Here is an 18,942-nt window from a genome sequence, read left to right as displayed (position 1 = left end):
CTGGCTAAATTTTGTATTTTTAGTAGTGACAGAGTTTTACCATGTTCGCCAGGCTGGTCTTGAACTTCTGACCTCAGGTGATCCACCTGTTTCGGCCTCCCAAAAGTGCTGGGATTACAGGCACGAGCCACTGCAGCCGGTCTAGTTTATTATATATAATTAAGTGTTATTATATATAAACTAGGCCACGTACAGTGGCTCATATATATATATATAATATATATATATATAATATAAATATAATATATATATAATAAAATAGGCTGAGTGTAGTGGATTTTTTTTTTTTTTTTTTTTTTTTAACTAGAGATGAAGTCTTGCCCAGGGTGGGTCTCAAAATCCTGAGCTGAAGCGGTCCTCCCACCTCAGCCTCCCAAACTGCCAAGATTATAGGCTTAAGCCACCCCGCTCGGCTTATGGAGATCAGATTTTATCACAGTCAAGTCTATATCCCAAAATACTGCATGCTTAAAAATGTTTGATCAAAGGCCTCAGTCATAATTTAGCTTTAAATATAATCCCAAAAGAGAAATTCCCAAAACATTTTGTGTAATATCAGCGTTCCTGGAGTAAGTACACATTTCCAAAAAGAAAACTTAGAATGGCACCTCATTTAGCTGTTTGCTGTATTTGTTTTCTTAAAAACTAGAAATCCTATTACTTTATAACCATGCCTCATATTTAAGGTAAACTATAAACTTATTGTTCTAAATAAGGCCTATTATGAGAGTTTAAATCAATGATTTCTAAATTACTCTAAAAATCACATGCAAATTACAGCTTCTTGGAAGAAAGCCAGGACACCCATGGATATTTTGAGGAAGTTCCAAGAAAATACAGGGATGAATACTCAAGAGCTCTAAACAGCTCTTTATTGGTAGTGAATGAGCCTATTTGTTCAGAGTGGTGTCTAAGAATCTTCAGAGACTGAAACACAAAGGCAAACAGTCTGTTGCACTTTTATTTCAGATATGTTAAAAAGCAATTTCCTGCTGGGCACGGTTGCTCAGGCCTGTTATCCCAGCACTATGGGAGGCCGAGGAGGATGGATCACGAGGTCAAGAAATCGAGACCGTCCTGGCCAACACAGTGAAACCCCACCTGTACTAAAAATACAAAAATTAGCTGGGAGTGGTGGCGTGCACCTGTAGTCCCAGCTACTCGGGAGGCTGAGGCAGAAGGATCACTTGAACCTGGGAGGCAGGGGTTGCAGTGAGTTAATACTGCGCTAGTATGCTCCAGCCTGGGTGACAGAGCGAGACTCTGTCTCAGAAAAACAAAAAACAAACAAACAAAAACCGAGCAATTTCCATACACCTTTCTTCTAACATCAAAGAGGCCCTGACAAAGTAACAATCAGTGAAAATGAAATATTGAGAGTTAATCCACTGTGTTCATAGTATGAATCTAATCCAGAGTTGGATAAATGTTTCCATTTCCTACCACAGAAAGTATTCTTTTGAGTGCTCTGGCAATCAAGCCTGCTTCTGGGGACAGAGTTGCTCTCGAATAATAACTTAATATGGGGCCTGGCACGGTGCCTCACTCCTGTAGCACTTTGGGAGGCTGAGGCAGGTGGATCACCTGAGGTCAGGAGTTTGAGCCCAGCCTGGCCAACAAGGAGAAACCCCGTCTCTACTAAAAATACAAAAATTAGCCAGGCATGGTAGCAGGCACCTGTAATCCAAACTACTTGGCAGGCTGAGGCACGACAATTGTTTGAACCTGGGAGGCGGAGCTTGCAGTGAACTGAAATTGCGAGACTGCACTCCAGGCTGGGCAACACAGTGAGACTCTGTCTCCAAAAACAATAATAATTTCATATGACATAGAAATTAGAAGCTGACTGAATAACCAGTAATTTACTATTTCAAACGAAATTCTTTTATCAAATAGTTTTTATTTAAACTAAAAGTATTTCTTGTATAATATGATTGTTGTAACAAGAACAATGGAAGTAAGCATGATACTTTTCATGGACTGTTAGAAACACTCATGTCATGACTGGTTAAGAGGGATAACCTTAGATAGGAGAGTAGAAGTGAGTAGAATAAAATACGTTTCTCAAGACAGTAAATATCACTTGTTGCATGTATTGTCTACTGAATTGATAGTACAGTTATTAAAATGATGCTTTGCTGCAGATATATTGCCTGACTAATTTTTCTGGTGATCATAGAAGGAGAACTAAACAGCACTGTTGAGGTATTTATCCCGTTTTGCAATTTCATCAAGTATTCAGAGCTACATAATTGTAGTCAACTTTAATTCAACTAGCTACAAGATGTAAAATTTACCTTAATTTGTCATGCTTTTATCCATTTGAATTATGATAGTAAGAACCACATTTTTATGCAAGACACATTTTAAATGTCTAAGTGCTTTCTAAAAAATACTCCAATTAGAAAAAAATACTTAAATTAATGAACAAAGTAAATCCACTACAGAGTATATTTGAAAATAGGAAAAACAAAAAGGGTGTATTGTTAAAAGCCATTGGGAGAGTACCAGCTCCTATATCAATGCATCTAGAAATAACCCAAAGGCATTGTGTCATTATTATTCGGTGTTTCTGTTATTGTGGATGAAATTGTGGATGAAATTCTGTCACATTAAGTTCTTTTTTATAGCACCAAATGCAGGCCATGTGACAGTTTTGATTATTGGAATTATCAAGTGATTTGCAAATAGATGAGTTTTTTTTTATTTTGTTTTTAATCAGGAGTAAATTTTTAAAATTAGATAATAAGAAAACAGTAGAAGGCTATGATCTTTGAAACTACCCATTCTTTTGGCTGATGAGAATACAGAAGAAGATGCTGCCATTAGGAGAGAAAATTGATAACAAACTATAGCAAAGATAATTGGATAATAGATATGCCAAAAATTCTTATTTGTACATGTTTTGATCCCACAATGTTATTTCAGTAGATGTATGCTAAGCAGGTAATCATGGACAGACATGAAATGGATACAAGGACATTGAAGTATCATTTATACACTGTAATTCTTCCCAAATAATGGTGCATTATTTAACTAAATAATGTACATGAATTAAGTATTATACATCATTAAATACTGTAAAAATATTTAGTCATCTGGAAAATTGTATATTTTCTATTTTTTAGTTAAAACAAGGCAGTCACAAAATGGCATTGAATTTATATATAAAGTGCTGAATTTATTGATATGTGGAAATTATTTTATATGTCCATATATACAGTTTAATCCCATTTTGTAACCTTATGAAAAAAGAGGAGTCTGCGAAAATTTATAGAAAAAAATATATTTAAATGATAAATTTAAAATGCTAATAATTATGTTTGTCTAGTATTAATAATAACGATTATTATACATTTACTTCTTATCTATATTTTCTAAATTTCTACCATGGAAAGAATTTTCTTTTAAGAAAAGCTTAAAAGTCAGCTGGCACTGGTGGCCCATGTCTGTAATCTCAGCTACTCAGGAGGCTGAGGAGTGAGGATCACTTGAGCACAGGAGTTTGAGGCTGCTACAGTGAGTCATGATTGTGCCACTGCACTCCAGCCTGGGTGACAGAGTGAGACCCTGTCTAAGAAAACAAAAACAAAAACAAAACAAAACAACAACAAAAAAAGCTCACAAAAAGTCAAATGCTTCATTAATTAAATGGATGCAAATTAAAACATTTACATTCAATTTATCCTCACTGATAATAGTAAAATTAATGATAATAAAATAATAAAATTAATGATAGTTTTATCAAAAGTGTAGTAAAATGTGCTTTTAAACTAGTCACGGAAACTTTGACACAAAACATTCATTTTTAGGAATGTATCATTAGAAATTATGAGGCTCATGACAATTAAGAATGCAGATAGATCATTACACATTTGTATAAAATATTGAAGAACTAAATATAATAATTATTTGCTCACTGATTAGGATTTGCTTTTTTTAAAAAAAGATACAACCAGAATAGAGAAAACAGCAATCTTCTGAAATAAAAATTGAAAGACTATTTATTGACAATGAAATATATTCAAGAGGTAAATTGGTAAGGAGAGAAATGACATACAATTGTATTATGAATAATAATATTTAAATAATATATTCACACATATGTTTGCATTACGAGTATCAAGAAAAGTCTGAAAGAACTGACTCATGATCTTAGAAATTTTTTTCTGTGATGGCACAATTATGGACAACTTTTCTTTATAGATCTGTTCTGACATTTTTATAATACAAATAGGTGTTACTTATTAAAACATTGATTTGAAAGTGTTTTAACATTATATGTAGTAGGAGGAATCCTTAGAATTTATCCAATCTGCTAGCTCAAGGTGACTCAACCATGATGAAAATATGGGTAAATTTTAAAATAGCAAGATTTAAAAAATGTGAGAACCCTGCTGCTTTTGGTGGGAAACATTAAACTAAGTTACAGAATTTTAGAATTAAAATCATTAAATGTTAAACAGTGACCATCTATATACCCAGAAAAATAATAATATTTTAATTTTAAGAGATGGTTTCTTTTGTGGAAAACATAATTGACGATGCATTTTGGGTTATGATTTCAACTTATTTACTAATCAACATGATACAACAATGAAAGAGAAGAAAGTCTGAGTTACTCACTCTTGTTGTGTAAGCAGCTTCTGGGTCATCCTCTAGGACACGTGAAAGTCCAAAATCAGAGACCTTGCACACCAAGTTACTGTTGATCAAAATGTTTCGAGCAGCGAGGTCTCGGTGAACATATCCCATATCTGACAAGTACTTCATACCAGATGCTATCCCTCGAAGCATCCCCACTAGCTGAATGACAGTAAACTGGGCATCGTGTTTCTGTGAAACATTTCCAATGGACAATTAAGATATGTTCCTCTTTTGTGAAGATATATCTTTATTGGTTAAAATCTCACATGTTGAACTCTGTAACAAGACTGACCATACACACTTTAGTTCTAAGCACTCAAGATTAAGATAGGTGGCAAGTGGATACAAGTCTGAAACAAAATAACATAATGACTATGTTATCAAATACTTTGTAACAGGAGTATCTTAACATTCTTTGACTTCAGTTTAAAAGCAAAGCCTTTCCCAGTCCTTGTGTGAAATAAAAACTAACCCCTCCTCAGACTCACTAAGGTTGAGAACAACAAAATGAAACGAATCTCGGGGCTAGTTTAGGTTGATATTTTTTTATTTGATTGAATTTTCATTCCCCCTTGTTTCCTGTTATTTAATGAATTGTTTCAAATAAAGTGGGTGCTACATTTTTAAACATTATCATAAATAGTTCAAAATTAGTCAGAAATATTTATTGTATATTTGTTTTTCTACCCACTTCTGAGTTGTAGGTCACAAAATAGAAAGCAATAAGAAACTAAATCATATAATCCAGCTCGCAGTCTAATTTAATATTGGATTAAATAGAAACATAAAGTTTGTAATATATATAAACTTTTATGTTTAATTACAAACAATAAGTTTTAAAGAATATTTATTCTAATATTTTAACTCACCTGATTTGGAACATGTTTATTTTTGAAAAAATGATTGTGAAAATAATTGCTATTAAAATTTTTATTTGGCGAATGGACTTTAAAATAAAGCATATCCTTTCTCACTCTTAGAAAATTTAACATTTTCCTCCATGATTATGGATGATACTACATATTTTTATCTATCTATCCATCTATCTATCTATCTATCTATCTATCTATCTATCTATCTATCTACCTGTCTATGTATCTTTCAGTCATCTACCCATCTCAATTCATATAGCACTAAAAGCACCTTGAGGACAAGGCCTATGTCTTTTCTTATCCCCGCAAGTGACTAGTAACTGGTATTGTCTTGAACTTCATAAAATTGTTTACATAATATTTGTTAAAATAGATGTAAGTTTAATATATTCACTTTCTTATGGTGAAATACAGTATGTCAAAATATGGCAGGTTATGGTGGCTCACGCATGTAATCCTAGCACTTTGGAAGGCTAAGGCAAGCTGATCACTGGAGGTCAGGAGTTTAAAACCAGCCTGGCCAACATGATGAAACCCCATCTCTACTAAAAATCCAAAAATTAGCTGGTCATGGTGGTGGGTGCCTGTAATTCCCGCTATTCGGGAGGCTGAGGCAAAAGAATCACTTGAATCAGGAGGCAAAGATTGCAGTGAGCCAAGATCATACCATTGCACTCCAGCCTGGGCAACAAGAGCGAAACTCCATCTCAAAATATAGACAGACAGATAGATGGATAGAGAGATAAACAGAGTCTAAAGCTTCTGTATCTAAAGAATTAATATAAATAAATAACACAAAATGATATATCTAAATTGAGAATATATATACTTTAGCATTATAGCAAATGCTTATTTTCTGAGTAGACAGCACTATTTGAAAAGTAGATGGTCTGTCTTATATCTGACTGAGATTATTTTAAATAATTATATCAGACTGAGATTACTTTAAATAAAAAAGAGACTTCCTGTCTTACATCAGTGGATTTTATTACTTGCTTTAGGATTCTTTCTAATTTTTATTTTAATTGGTGTGAATCTTGGCAGTATAAAAAGACTCTTTTGAAGAAGAATTTGCAAATTTGTTTTAAAAATATAAACCATTAATATTTGAATGCTGTAAAATAAAGATGTGATTTTACAGTCTTCCACTATATTTCAGTTTTACTTTAAACTTAGATTACCAAATTGCTTGGCACAATGTTGGTAGACATCTCTAACATTTTCAGCAAATTATTAATACATATGTATGTGTGTGCATCTTACTTACACGTAAGAAACTGTCCAAGGAACCATTCTCCATGTATTCTGTGACAATCATAACTGGCTTACCTAGATGTAGAGTAAATAATAAACAGTAGATAATCAGTACAGTTCAAAGGTAATATGCAATGAACTATAATATGCAATGAATATAATATAGTTAGATACACATATAATATAGTTGGATACACCTCATGATTATAAAGATGTACGAGCTTTACCTCTCTTCCAGATTTTAAAAAGTTGCAATAGAAAACCATAGGTTTCATTAGAAAATAAAACTTTCAAAAGCCACAAAAATTGGAGATTGGTTTTCAGAACAAAGGCCCATGACCAATAGTATCGAAATTCATTTGAGAGGCCTTTCAAAGTGAACAAAAAATATTCCCTTTTCCTTTCTTTAATTAAATCTTTGCTAATCTTCAACACCAAATATTTCTGCCTTCAAGCCCAAGATAAAGTTAGGAATTTAGCATTTATTTTCTCTTTCTATGGGAATTTACATGCACTGTATGTGCACACACACATCTATATGTGTAGGGCTCTGTGCTGGATATTCTCTTCATCCTACTTAGTGGGAAATGAGTAGATCAAAACTTCTGCCTTCATGGATTCTACACATGAGTTCTACAAAACAATTAAGAATAATAATTAGAATTATTTACCATATTTGAATAACACTTAAAAATATGAAATTAATGCTATCTTTAAATGAAAAATAAAACTGAAATTAAACTTGCTATTGGCAGTAACTTGTAATAACTCTGCAAACATGTAGCCTAAAATACCATGAAACCTTTAACCCAGCATTTTAATGTATTTATATAATACTTGTTATGTGCAAGACACTGGTGGAATTATTTTATATATTAACATATTATTTTTTTCCATTTTACACACGAGAAAACTGAGACACAGAGGTTAATCAACTTGCCGGGCATCATACAACTAACAAGCTATAAAGCTAAAAGTTGCACCCTGAATATACTATACTGTCGCTTTTGGAAATTGATAATGAGGGAAATATATAACATATGAAAAAGCATCAGGCACAAATGTGGTAAGTATCCTGCATACATAGAGCTCTAAATATAATATATGTTTGACTACAGGTAATGATTTAGTCAGTAATTGCATGCTAAGCCTATGGATTATTTTAAATTAAAATGATGACCTGAAGACTGTAGCACTTCAGACAGTTATTACAGCATAATATTATGCAAAGCTGAAAATATAATTCTATATACATTATGGTAACAACTAGTAAGATTAAGTAAAACTAACATTTTAAACAGAAAAATATCAAAAATTGATGTTTTTGACATAAAGGAAATACTGGTAATATTTTTTTCATGATTAGAATTAAGTAACATTGTGTTAGGTACTTGACATTTGTTATATCACTTAATCCTCACAGCATACTTATGCTTTAGCAATATGCATTATTCTCATTTTACTGATTCCTACCCAGAAAACATTGTGGGTTTAAGCAACATGTTGAGTAACAATTAGCTAGTGTAACTTGTGGAGGTAACATAATTAGCTAGTAGTCAAGCAAATTTTAAACATGACCCTTTCTAATTTTAAAGCCTATACATATTACCACACTGTAATTCCCTTGCTTTATTATTGTTATAAATATGATTTTAGTTATAAGTCCAGCATATTACAGGAAGGAAAATCACTCTTTTTCCAAACCCAGAAGACTTAAGTCTTACCTGATTACTATGGAAAACTCATGAGCATATAACAGATTTTAAACAAACATTCATGTACAACTAACTGTATAACACAATTTTAATTTTTCCTCATATGTGCCTTATTTATCATGAGATTAATTTGCCATTCTGTTGCTAGAAAATACCTTCTTTTTCTAGACTGTTTTCCTTTCATGTGTAAAAAACTTTTAATTTATACAGAATGTAAATTATGGGTTAGCACATGAACGTTACACTCATTACATTCAGCAATTTGAATACATTCCAGGAATTATTTCCTATTTATTTAAATAAACCAATTCTATGGTTTCTAGGATAATTTTTATACATGTTACAATCACTTGATACATGGATCCATTTTCCATTAATACACTGATTTATGATCTTAAGGGATCAAATAATATCTATCTGGTTAATATACTAATATCTGAAAAATTGTTTCGGCCAAAACCATGAGCCTGCCGAACTTGCTTTTTCAAAATTCTAACTAAACTTTGATTCAAAAATATTCAGAAAGAAAGAGAAGAGTTGCCATTTCCTTGGAAACTTAGATCTCTCCTGAACTAGTATCAGATCCCTAGAGACTGATTGATTCTAGATTCCTGGCCTGAAATGAAATGAATGAGTAAATGAATAAATGAATAAAACCCTGCATAAAGGTACTCTCTGCAAATCAGCATCAGTTTCTGTCTTCCCTCTTTCATACAGTGCTGGGAGGAATGATATGTTACCAAAATTCAATGCATACTTTTAATGCAGTCACAGATAATTTGCCTCACACCGCCAACTCTCAATATCATTGGCCAGTTACTGCATTTTTATACTACTCAGACCTTTGCTTATCACTCCTTTCCTTCTGGCGCCCGGCCTTATGACCATTTCATTTCTCATTAGCATGTCTAGTGGAATGCTTGGGAAGGGAAATAAAAGTAGCTGAAAAATCAAACCAGTCAATTAAATCAAAGCCCCATGACCATTTGGAAATCAGATCAGCCTGCTTTACCTCTATAATTCAGGTATTTGTAAACACATGGGTTAAGATGGGCAAGTCTCAAAATGTGCTTTGAATTATGTTCAAAGATTCTGCAAACCAAATGTACAAAGAGTAAACAGACTCACAAATATTCTACCTTGAAAAACAGTACCTTGACTTAGAGTTTCCCTTGTGATTTTGATTATGATAAATAGCGTTAAAGAAAGAGATTTCAGTGGTGTTGAGAACTAGTTCTAACATGCATTTAAATGTGGTGGGAAATTATTTATAAAATGCCAGCTCCTCTGCACATTATGCCATGTATTTGTACTCAAATTTGCATTCTCTTTCATGCGTCTTTTGATTTACAAATGACATGATCAGCGTCCTCAAGACAAAGCCTGTATCCTTTGCTCCTCTCAAAAACCCCAAAACACCTCTGGGTTTACATTCTAAACTCAGTGAAAGTACTGTTCTATGACTTGCTGAAATGAAACCATCAAAAATGAGCCAAACAAAATTTGCAGTGGAGTTTTGCTTTTGTTCTTAAATTGATGTATGAGTATAGATAAAATGGTGATCTTTCACAATTGTAGAGGAAAGGGAAGCAAATTAGTCTGTTAGAATCCGTTGATTTGCCCAGCTATCCCAGTGGCTCAGAGCTGTTACTAATCATTGAATTACTGCTTGATGACAGAAGAAATGTGATTCAAAATATCTAAGAATTCCAGATTCAGCACCTGCTCTTTTACCACAACTTTCCCAATCACATTTTTTAATAAAAAGAGGAGTGGGATAATGGGAAATATATACATATATACATATTTATATATATATACACACACACACATATATATAAATATATACACATATATACACATATATACATATACATAGAGTCAGCCATAAAAATATTTTCTTTGGAATTTTCAGACAAATTTTCTTTTTTAGATTAAAATATTTTCATTTAAACATAAACTGTTTATCATATATTGAAACACTATAAAACATTTACATTTAATAATTTCCAATGGAAATGCTATTAACTCCTATTAACAACAGTAATTGTGTCTAACCCTCTGCATCTTATTTTCAGAAGGATTAAACACACTCTAAGGAGGGTAAATTATAAAATCAAAGCCTTTGACCTTAGCAGCTAGCACTCTATATAATCAATGTCAGGATGGAAGGGAAAAAAAAAGCACACACAGGAGATAGAAAGTTGAAAAAAATTGGCAAAAGTTGCCCATTTCCAGGAAAGAAGACTCAGATCATCTTTGATGAGAATAAAAAATGTTTTATATATCTTCACACGTTATACCTAACTGATAAAAATGTTGTAATGAATATTGAACTGTGATGTTGAAATGAAATATTGAACTGACTTAGGATATTTTTCTGTGACTTTCTCATCAAATTATTACAAAAGGACAAGGCAATGTCTTCCAAATTCCATTTTAATCAAGACGTTATTCTGCTAAAGTGACCCCTGTTACATCTACGAGTTAATGAGAGCAGAGACCAAGTCCATTTGTCTGTAGTTCTAAATCCAATGCCTAACAGTGTGCCAGTTACAACTGATCAAATCAGGTCTATAATTTCAGACAGGCTAAGGATAATCCCTCTCTTCAAAATCAGGATGAGAAAAGCTTTCTCCAAGACTTCCTTAACCAGCCCTAGTCTATCAATCCTAACACATAGAATCCTTTACATTCGGCTGCTTTAAAAATATTTATATTTATTTATGTTTAACTTGAAATAAAATTTAACATTTTCAAAGATAGCAACTAATTTACTGACCCTTATGCTAGTTAGAACTGAGTCATGCAGTAAATGCAATAATCTAAGTCATACATAAGCGGAATGAATGTATTTAGTACTCTCAATATGCTGTTTGGTTCTATAAAAAGTTTTTTTCCTCCTTTCCAAGTTTTTTACTCTTTATTTATTTGCTTGTCTAATTTGAAAAGTTTATTAAAAGAAAAAACAGGATTTCAAGAATATCAGTGAAGACTGTCATTATCAGACTGCTCAAAATAATGCAAATAAAAGAGCTGATTTATTTGTAAAAGCCAAAAAAGGGTTTACAATTTCCTGCACAATATTAAATTGAAATAATAATAACAAGCTTTTTGTTTTTACTTGAAAAGAAATGCTTTTAAATTTTTACTATTATATATGACATTTATAGTTTTGTTTGTATTTTTTGGGGGGCTGTTTACATACAGGGATACATATTTTCTATGTCTGATGTGCTAATAAAAAATTAGAATTAAAATAGTTGTTTATCTTTTGCATTTATTAGGACTGAATTCTCTTATTACCTATTACTGTTATAAATTTTTAGAACTGTTAAATACAGAACCAAATATTTATACTTGGAATAAACCACACTTTGGAAAAGATGTAATATCATTTTTGACACATTTTCAGATATGGCTTCACAATTGTTCTAGTGTTATTAAATTTTTGTTTATGCATTAAATTAATCTGTTGTTGAGGCTGGGCGCGGTGGCTCAAGCCTGTCATCCCAGCACTTTGGGAGGCCGAGGCGGGTGGATCACGAGGTCGAGAGATCGAGACCATCCTGGTCAACATGGTGAAACCCCGCCTCTACTAAAAATACAAAAAATTAGCTGGGCATGGTGGTGCGTGCCTGTAGTTCCAGCTACTCAGGAGGCTGAGGCAGGAGAATTGCCCAAACCCAGGAGGCGGAGGTTGCGGTGAGCCGAGATCACGCCATTGCACTCCAGCCTGGGTAACAAGAGCGAAACTCCATCTCAAAAAAAAAAAAAAAAAAAAAAAAAATTAATCTGTTGTTATACTTTTTGATAAGAGTTGTATAGTTTGGTATCAAGATATTCCTAGCCTCAGGATTTAGAGGTGATAATTCTCCACCCTTTCTACAAAGGTTGTGTAAGACCACAATTACTCAGACAGCTACTAAACTAGTGTATCATCATATTTTTTCTTTCTTTAGGAGATTTACTGTATATTTAAACTATTGCTGTATAAAAGCTGTCTTTGGGCACATGCCAGTCATGCTCTAAAAAAAATTTGTAGGTTAATCTTAATTTTTCAAACATTTCAGAAAACCCCGTCCTATCCACATAAATGCCTAATGCCACATTTTTTATGAGTCAAAACGGACAATTCATCCAAGGCACATAGTGGACAGTGAAGAAGAAACAACAAAAGCTGTTTAAACACATAAAAATAACATTTCCCATCTTATTTTTGGTAATACATTGAGCAGTGATTTTTATAATTGTGTTCATGTGGTTACTTTGACAGACATGTTCTGAAATCATTTAACAATTTGCAGTCATAAATTCATGATAACACTTGGATCATTAGAGTTTTCCAAATCTGTCATCTTAACAAACTATTTCTGTAAATTACTAGTAAAATAAGTACAACGTAATGTATTGTCTTTTAAGATTACATAAAGTGTAGTACCCTTGAGATAAATGCAGAATATTTTGAGAGAGAAGCAAACAGAAAATAACTAGAATTTGGCATTGTTTCTAAATGATGACCTCTTTCTCCAGATGTGCGTCCTTACCATACCTACAGGAGATGAGGCAAGTGAAAGCCAATGGCTAAGCTTTTGGTGAAAGTGGATATTCTCAACAATACAGATACGTTTTAATGACAAAAATCATCTTAATATTCTGCTCATGACATTCCTCAATAATGCAAAGCTACGGTTAAGTTGCATCATAATTTTTTTAAATTTCTTGAAAATACTTGAAGTCAAAATACATTAATCTCATCCAACATAATTCCTTCTATTTCACTAGGTGAAAAGTGGCCAATGGGAAGGTGTTCTTGGCGTCTGAAAATTATTTGACTAATGGTGTGATGGCAGAAATATCAAACATTTGCTAAAAACAAGTTCCATCCTTTTGAACTTCAGCTAAAATTGATAACACATGTTAGTACCTCATTCTGGGTACAGCCTGTGCCCCCAGCTTTCTGCTACTTTGAAGATCAGAGATTCTCTCACCTTCTCCTATTTAAGACCATCAGGCTCAAAATGCAACATTAAAATTGCTTGTGGTTAAATTCAAATAAATGAAAATATAATGACTGGAAAAAAAGCTTTCTTCAAATGATTTGAAAGTGATACACTCTATTAGACCTAGTGTTTCAAAGCGCACAACTGAATAACAATAATAAACAAAATTATCTTTGAGCAATATAAGAATTATTTTCAAGAATTTCTTTTCTATACATCCAAATTGACTGGTACAATCTCAAACAACCAGAGGAGTAATTTAGAACTGCACAATTCTTTGCCACTTAATATATTCTTATGTAATCTCATTTGATCTTCGGTATCTGAAAATATTAAAGTAGTACTTTTTAATCTCCTGTTACAAGTGAAGAAATGAATATCTGTGAATTGTGTGATTTGCAGTTCTCAGAGCAGTAAGGTTGTTTCAGAACTTGAACTGAGATCACTGATTCTTAATCTAGATATTGATATGTCTGCTGTTAAAAATACTATTTTGTTCATTAAATTATAAGCTCTGTATCACTCGTGTGTGTGTGTGTGTGTGTGTGTGTGTATGCGTGTATAGATGTGATTTCTGAACTCTGTAGGTAGATTGTTTTAGAAGTCTCAAGTAACAAAGAGGACAATAGCAGTAGAATAGCTGCTTTTGGAGACAAAATTGCTGTGTGTGTGTGTGTGTGTGTGTGTGTGTGTGTGTGTGTATGTGTGTGTGTTAAATACAACATATCAACTTTACTGTAAGGAGTTTCGATTTCCTTTCAGATGTTATAGGGTGCCAGACTTAGAGCTTATAAATATGCCACCAAGGAGTTCAAAACCTAATTCTAGGGCTACTACTCTATTATGTTTACAATATATGAGATGACTGGGATTTATACAGTCAGATTTGGCAGCCTCTTGCATGCTTATTTGACCAGGGAGATATATCAAATTTAGAACTCTCACTCTAAGAATAAGGGAGTTGTAATCCATATTAGAATGTTACAGAGTCAGGCTTGAATAAGATGTTTAATATATAATACCTGCAATTTTTAAAGGTCATCTTAGTGTTTTCTTCTACATTTTTTGTCTTAGAGATTGTTTCATAAATTTTGTTGTCAGGTTACCATATTCTATATTTAATTGTTTTAGTTTTATATCTAAACAAAATTTGGCACAATATTTATATTTTAATGTTGCTTATCATTCAGTAAATGCATTTACAGGAAACAGGAAGATATAATGAGTAACTTTCAGTAATTCATAAGACTGAAAACAAAAAATCAACTCATGACTGACAAAATAACAGAGATTATTAGTGAACTTAAACTAAAACTTAATATTTGTTTGATAGTGACTTTTAGCTCATTTATTTCTTAATTACACCTGTTAAAGAGGTTAGTGTATGATTTTATTCAAACTAAATACAATCATATTTTCATCATGGGCGATAGAAGCAGTTATTTAAATGCACTCCTTTGAAAAGTGTATTCCATTTAATGAATCAAATACTAAAGAAAGAGCTACTGTTAGAAGATATTGTTGTTTCGTCCCTCCCTCCTCTCTTCCTCCTTTCCTTCCTTCCTTCTTTCCTTCCTCAATCAATTTTTTTATTTTTCAACATTGGTAAATTAAGTACCTATTATGATCCAGGATTTACTTTAGCCACTCATCATCAAATAACAAGGATTCTTGCCCTCTTTGAGAGTCTATATTTTGTTTTAGATATTAAGAATCATTAATAACTCCAGAAATGTTTGAGGATTGAGGAATATCTCACTATAGTCATGTCGTTAGAGAAGATTTTTAAACTAAGGATACAAAAGAATAAGGAGAATACAGGAAAAGACACGTAGAAACCTGTTTTGGTCCAGAGCTAGGGATAGAGGTGAAATAAAAAGAACAGGTTCCCAATGCCACCTCTAGCACTTTCTAGTTATACAAGCTAATTCCCCTTTACAGTTAGTGTTTATTCAAATGTCAATGAGAAATGATCATGTCTAACTCACAAGGTAGTGTTAAGAATGAAATAATATCATAGTATATTGTGGGCACATAGCAGATACTTCCTAATGAAAAACTTGTAAAAATGGAGAGTCAGAAGGATGACTGCATAAGTGCAAGGGAGCTTTTTCTTCCCAGGAGGCTCAAGAGCTAAAAGGCAACGACTTGATGCAGATGTAATGGAGAACATTAAATGGCTAAATGACATTAAAATCCCAATGAGACATGATACTATAACTGCATATACACATATAAAAGAGTATTACCTTGCTAAGAAAGAACAAAGGATTCATATATTTTCCCAATCCTTACTACTTATGCCCATGTTTTTTATTACTTATTAATTTAAAATTTAAAAATTTATCAGAAAATATTTTTATTAATGTGACCTAGTTTTATACAGTACATAGGCAAAATTAAAATAAATAAAACTTCTTATAGGAATTAATGTTACAATATATGGTTGAACTATTCCACATTGTTAAATTCTTAATCCCATTTTTTATATATGAAAACTCAAAAGGAAATCAAAGTCTATTTCAATTAAACCATGCTCTCATGAGGAAGGAAATGCGTTTTTAATCACACTAAAGTGAGAATAGGTATTAGTGCCATTTGGAAAATGCTCTCTATAATGTTAAAGAGAAATATCATTGTGAAAACTATGTCTGTTGGTAACCACAGAGTATGTAAATGTCTTGCCAATGAATTATCCCCTAAAGGATGCCAAATTCCCTGCCATATGTTGTCTTTCACTCTAAAGAGTTTGCTGCCAATTTTGCTTATTCTTCATCCTGTGCTACAAAATCTTGAGGAAAAAAGTCCCAGAGCATTCTCAGAGGCTTATATAGGGATTGGAGCCAAAAATCACAGATCTGCCTCACAGGATCCCTTCTGAGCTCTGCTGGAGAAACCATCATGGAAATAAGTTCACATCTCTATCATGGGCTGGGAGCCAGGGCATCCCCAGAGCAGTCAAGAATCCACCCAGGCTCCTAGATCAGAACTATTTGAAACCCACAAAGAACCAACAAATGGCCTTGAATCTATTGTGATCCCTATCTTTACAGCTCAGAAGCATTTCCTAGACTCCTGTAATTTTCCTGAAGGCAGGGATGCAGAGGGTGGGAGGAGCCTAAAGATTTGGAAACTTAAATGAAGCTGATGAACAATAAAAGAAAAGGCAGCTAGCTGGGAGTTCCTGTCAAGCTTGAGTCAGTGTTTTTCTTTGCTACTTACATAGCTGAGAGTTCCCCGCAATTCTCTTTTTAACCATCTGCTAATCATCATACCTTTAAATTGTCTAATGTGTAGCTTCTAATATTTTTAAAAAACATTTTAAGATCTAAAATAGTACTGTCAATAGAATACTATTTAAATGTCAACTTTACTTTGGGAGGCCGAGGGCGGATCACCTGAAGTCAGGCATTCGAGACCAGCCTGGCCAACATGGTGAAACCCCATCTCTAAAATAAATAAATAAATAAATAAATAAATAAATAAATGTCGGCTTTATTGTCAAAGAAAGGCATGTGATTCATAAAGTAATCATTTTGGTAAAACTGAGATACTTATGAAAAAAGTCAAAATTATTAAATGGTTGGGGTTGGGTTAAAACAACCTTTGCTCAATGTATACAAATGCAGGTCTTATGAATACTTACTTTTAGTAACAACTCCTTCCAGTCTAATGATATTGGGGTGGTCAAACTGTCCCATAATGCTTGCTTCTCCCAGGAAGTCTCTCCTCTGCTTTTCTGTGTAGCCCACTTTCAGGGTCTTGATGGCCACTGAAATCTCTTTTTTTGAAGGAAGTTTTAAGCGACCACTGCACACCTCTCCAAATTCACCTGTTATAAAGCAGAACAACAATAACTAAACGTAAGGGGTTATATAATACAAATTCATCAGTAGACAGCAACTGTTTTCTTTCAGAAATTCCATTTAAAATATTTGTGCCTTTGACCTGCAAACGGTACACTCTAGTACTCCAAATTATTTTGAAAGATAATAATCTGAAACTGCCTGGGAAACCTCAGGATAATCACACCCTGTTGGAAAATGAACCTTGTGAAAGCCCCATGTATTTTAAAATATGGTACTATAAATAATGCAATATAAAAGAAGAGATAAATTGAAAGCTGCATATATTCGATTTTTTTACCCCTTGTTGTCATAGCTACCACCACCTCAGAGAAATTAACAGGACAGCACAAACAGTGGTTAAATGCGAGTATTGGATTAAATTTCAGATATTTTAACAATCCTATTTTTACCGAGGGCTAATTTGGCTGTATATTCCAACTCTAAAAATGAGAGTGAACGCATCTGCTATCAATTTATTTTATTGGAGTATTGGCGTGTTGCATTACCAACATACCAGCTATAAAGTTCTCTGGGCTTCTGGAGGACAATATAACAGTATCAAATAGGAATAACATGTCTTAGCTAAATAATTACTGTAGAAATATTTTAGATTCATCATCTTCAATCTAAAAAGTCTTAAATGTGCAATTAATGCAGAATTTGTCAAATGTAGAGTGTAACTGACTTTTAAATATTATAGTTCAATTGATAAAAAATTGCCTAGAACTCGTATAGACACTACCGCTAAAATACATTTTTACTGAAAGATTTACTCATCACCCATTCATTAGATTTGAGCTCCCTTAGAGCAAAGACCCTTTACATTTGTTTCTCTGTAAGTGTGTCACTACGTAGGAGTGCTACAGCGTGTCCTTTGCTCACAGAAGAACTTCTCACATAGTATGGATTATCAGGCATGTTTTGTGCCACATTAAAAATAGCTTTTGGTATCAAATAAGCTTTTCCTGAAATATTTTAGAATTAATTATGTGGGTGTTTTTTTTTGGCTTTTGATGGAGTGGAATCATATTCTTGGTCCAATTTTCTCAATGTGAGTTTTCTATGAACGTCATACCCTGTCAGTCAGATTGAAGTGATATGATTCTTCTCTATTTTTGTTTTCAAGCAAGTGGTTTGACCCACAAAAGTAGCAGGTTGTCCTATTGATTTATCAACTACATAACTACAAATGGTGCATCTCTCCCCAGGAAGCTTTAACCTTCCCCAGGCTTGACTTATTCCCAGAAATCCATTCTTGCTCTGTTTTCAAAGCAATGACTTATGCTTTAACTTAGTAACGTCACTTAAAATCCAAAAGCAGATATTCATGCATTTATTTAATAAATATTCATACTGGCAACAGTATTGGAGACAGTATGAAACACACAGAGATAGATATAATGGTAAACAAGGCAGGAATAGTATATTGCCTTTGAGGAAGTGTAGAGAAGGTAATGATATCTGCAGCTATAGTGTTCCTTAGGATACAGAAAGAATCTGGGAGTGGAACTTGAGAAAGTTCATTGATCTTGCTAATTCCAGGGAATAATATGCCACTTAGATAGAGGAATATTAGGAGAAAGAGAAGTTATGGTGTAATGAA

The 18,942-nt window shown here is 33.1% G+C and overlaps 1 protein-coding gene across 3 annotated transcripts in view; it reads right to left on the bottom strand.

Annotated features, from left to right (window-relative positions):
- EPHA3 (EPH receptor A3) overlaps positions 1 to 18,942 on the bottom strand; it is a 367,515-nt gene that overhangs the window by 39,436 nt on the left and 309,137 nt on the right. For all 3 annotated transcript variants that reach the window (XM_039480619.2, XM_074389163.1, XM_074389164.1), the window contains exons 11-13: positions 17,138 to 17,323; positions 6,787 to 6,848; positions 4,627 to 4,836 (exon numbers count right to left, since the gene is read on the bottom strand). In XM_039480619.2, the coding sequence (XP_039336553.2) occupies positions 4,627 to 4,836; positions 6,787 to 6,848; positions 17,138 to 17,323 (458 nt within the window). The remainder of the gene's footprint in view (positions 1 to 4,626; positions 4,837 to 6,786; positions 6,849 to 17,137; positions 17,324 to 18,942) is intronic.

The sequence above is a fragment of the Saimiri boliviensis genome, chromosome 18 (assembly GCF_048565385.1).
Source record: "Saimiri boliviensis isolate mSaiBol1 chromosome 18, mSaiBol1.pri, whole genome shotgun sequence".
Lineage (NCBI taxonomy): Eukaryota > Metazoa > Chordata > Mammalia > Primates > Cebidae > Saimiri > Saimiri boliviensis.
Note: the sequence above shows the minus strand (reverse complement) of the source record. Positions and strands in the feature narration are given on the sequence as shown.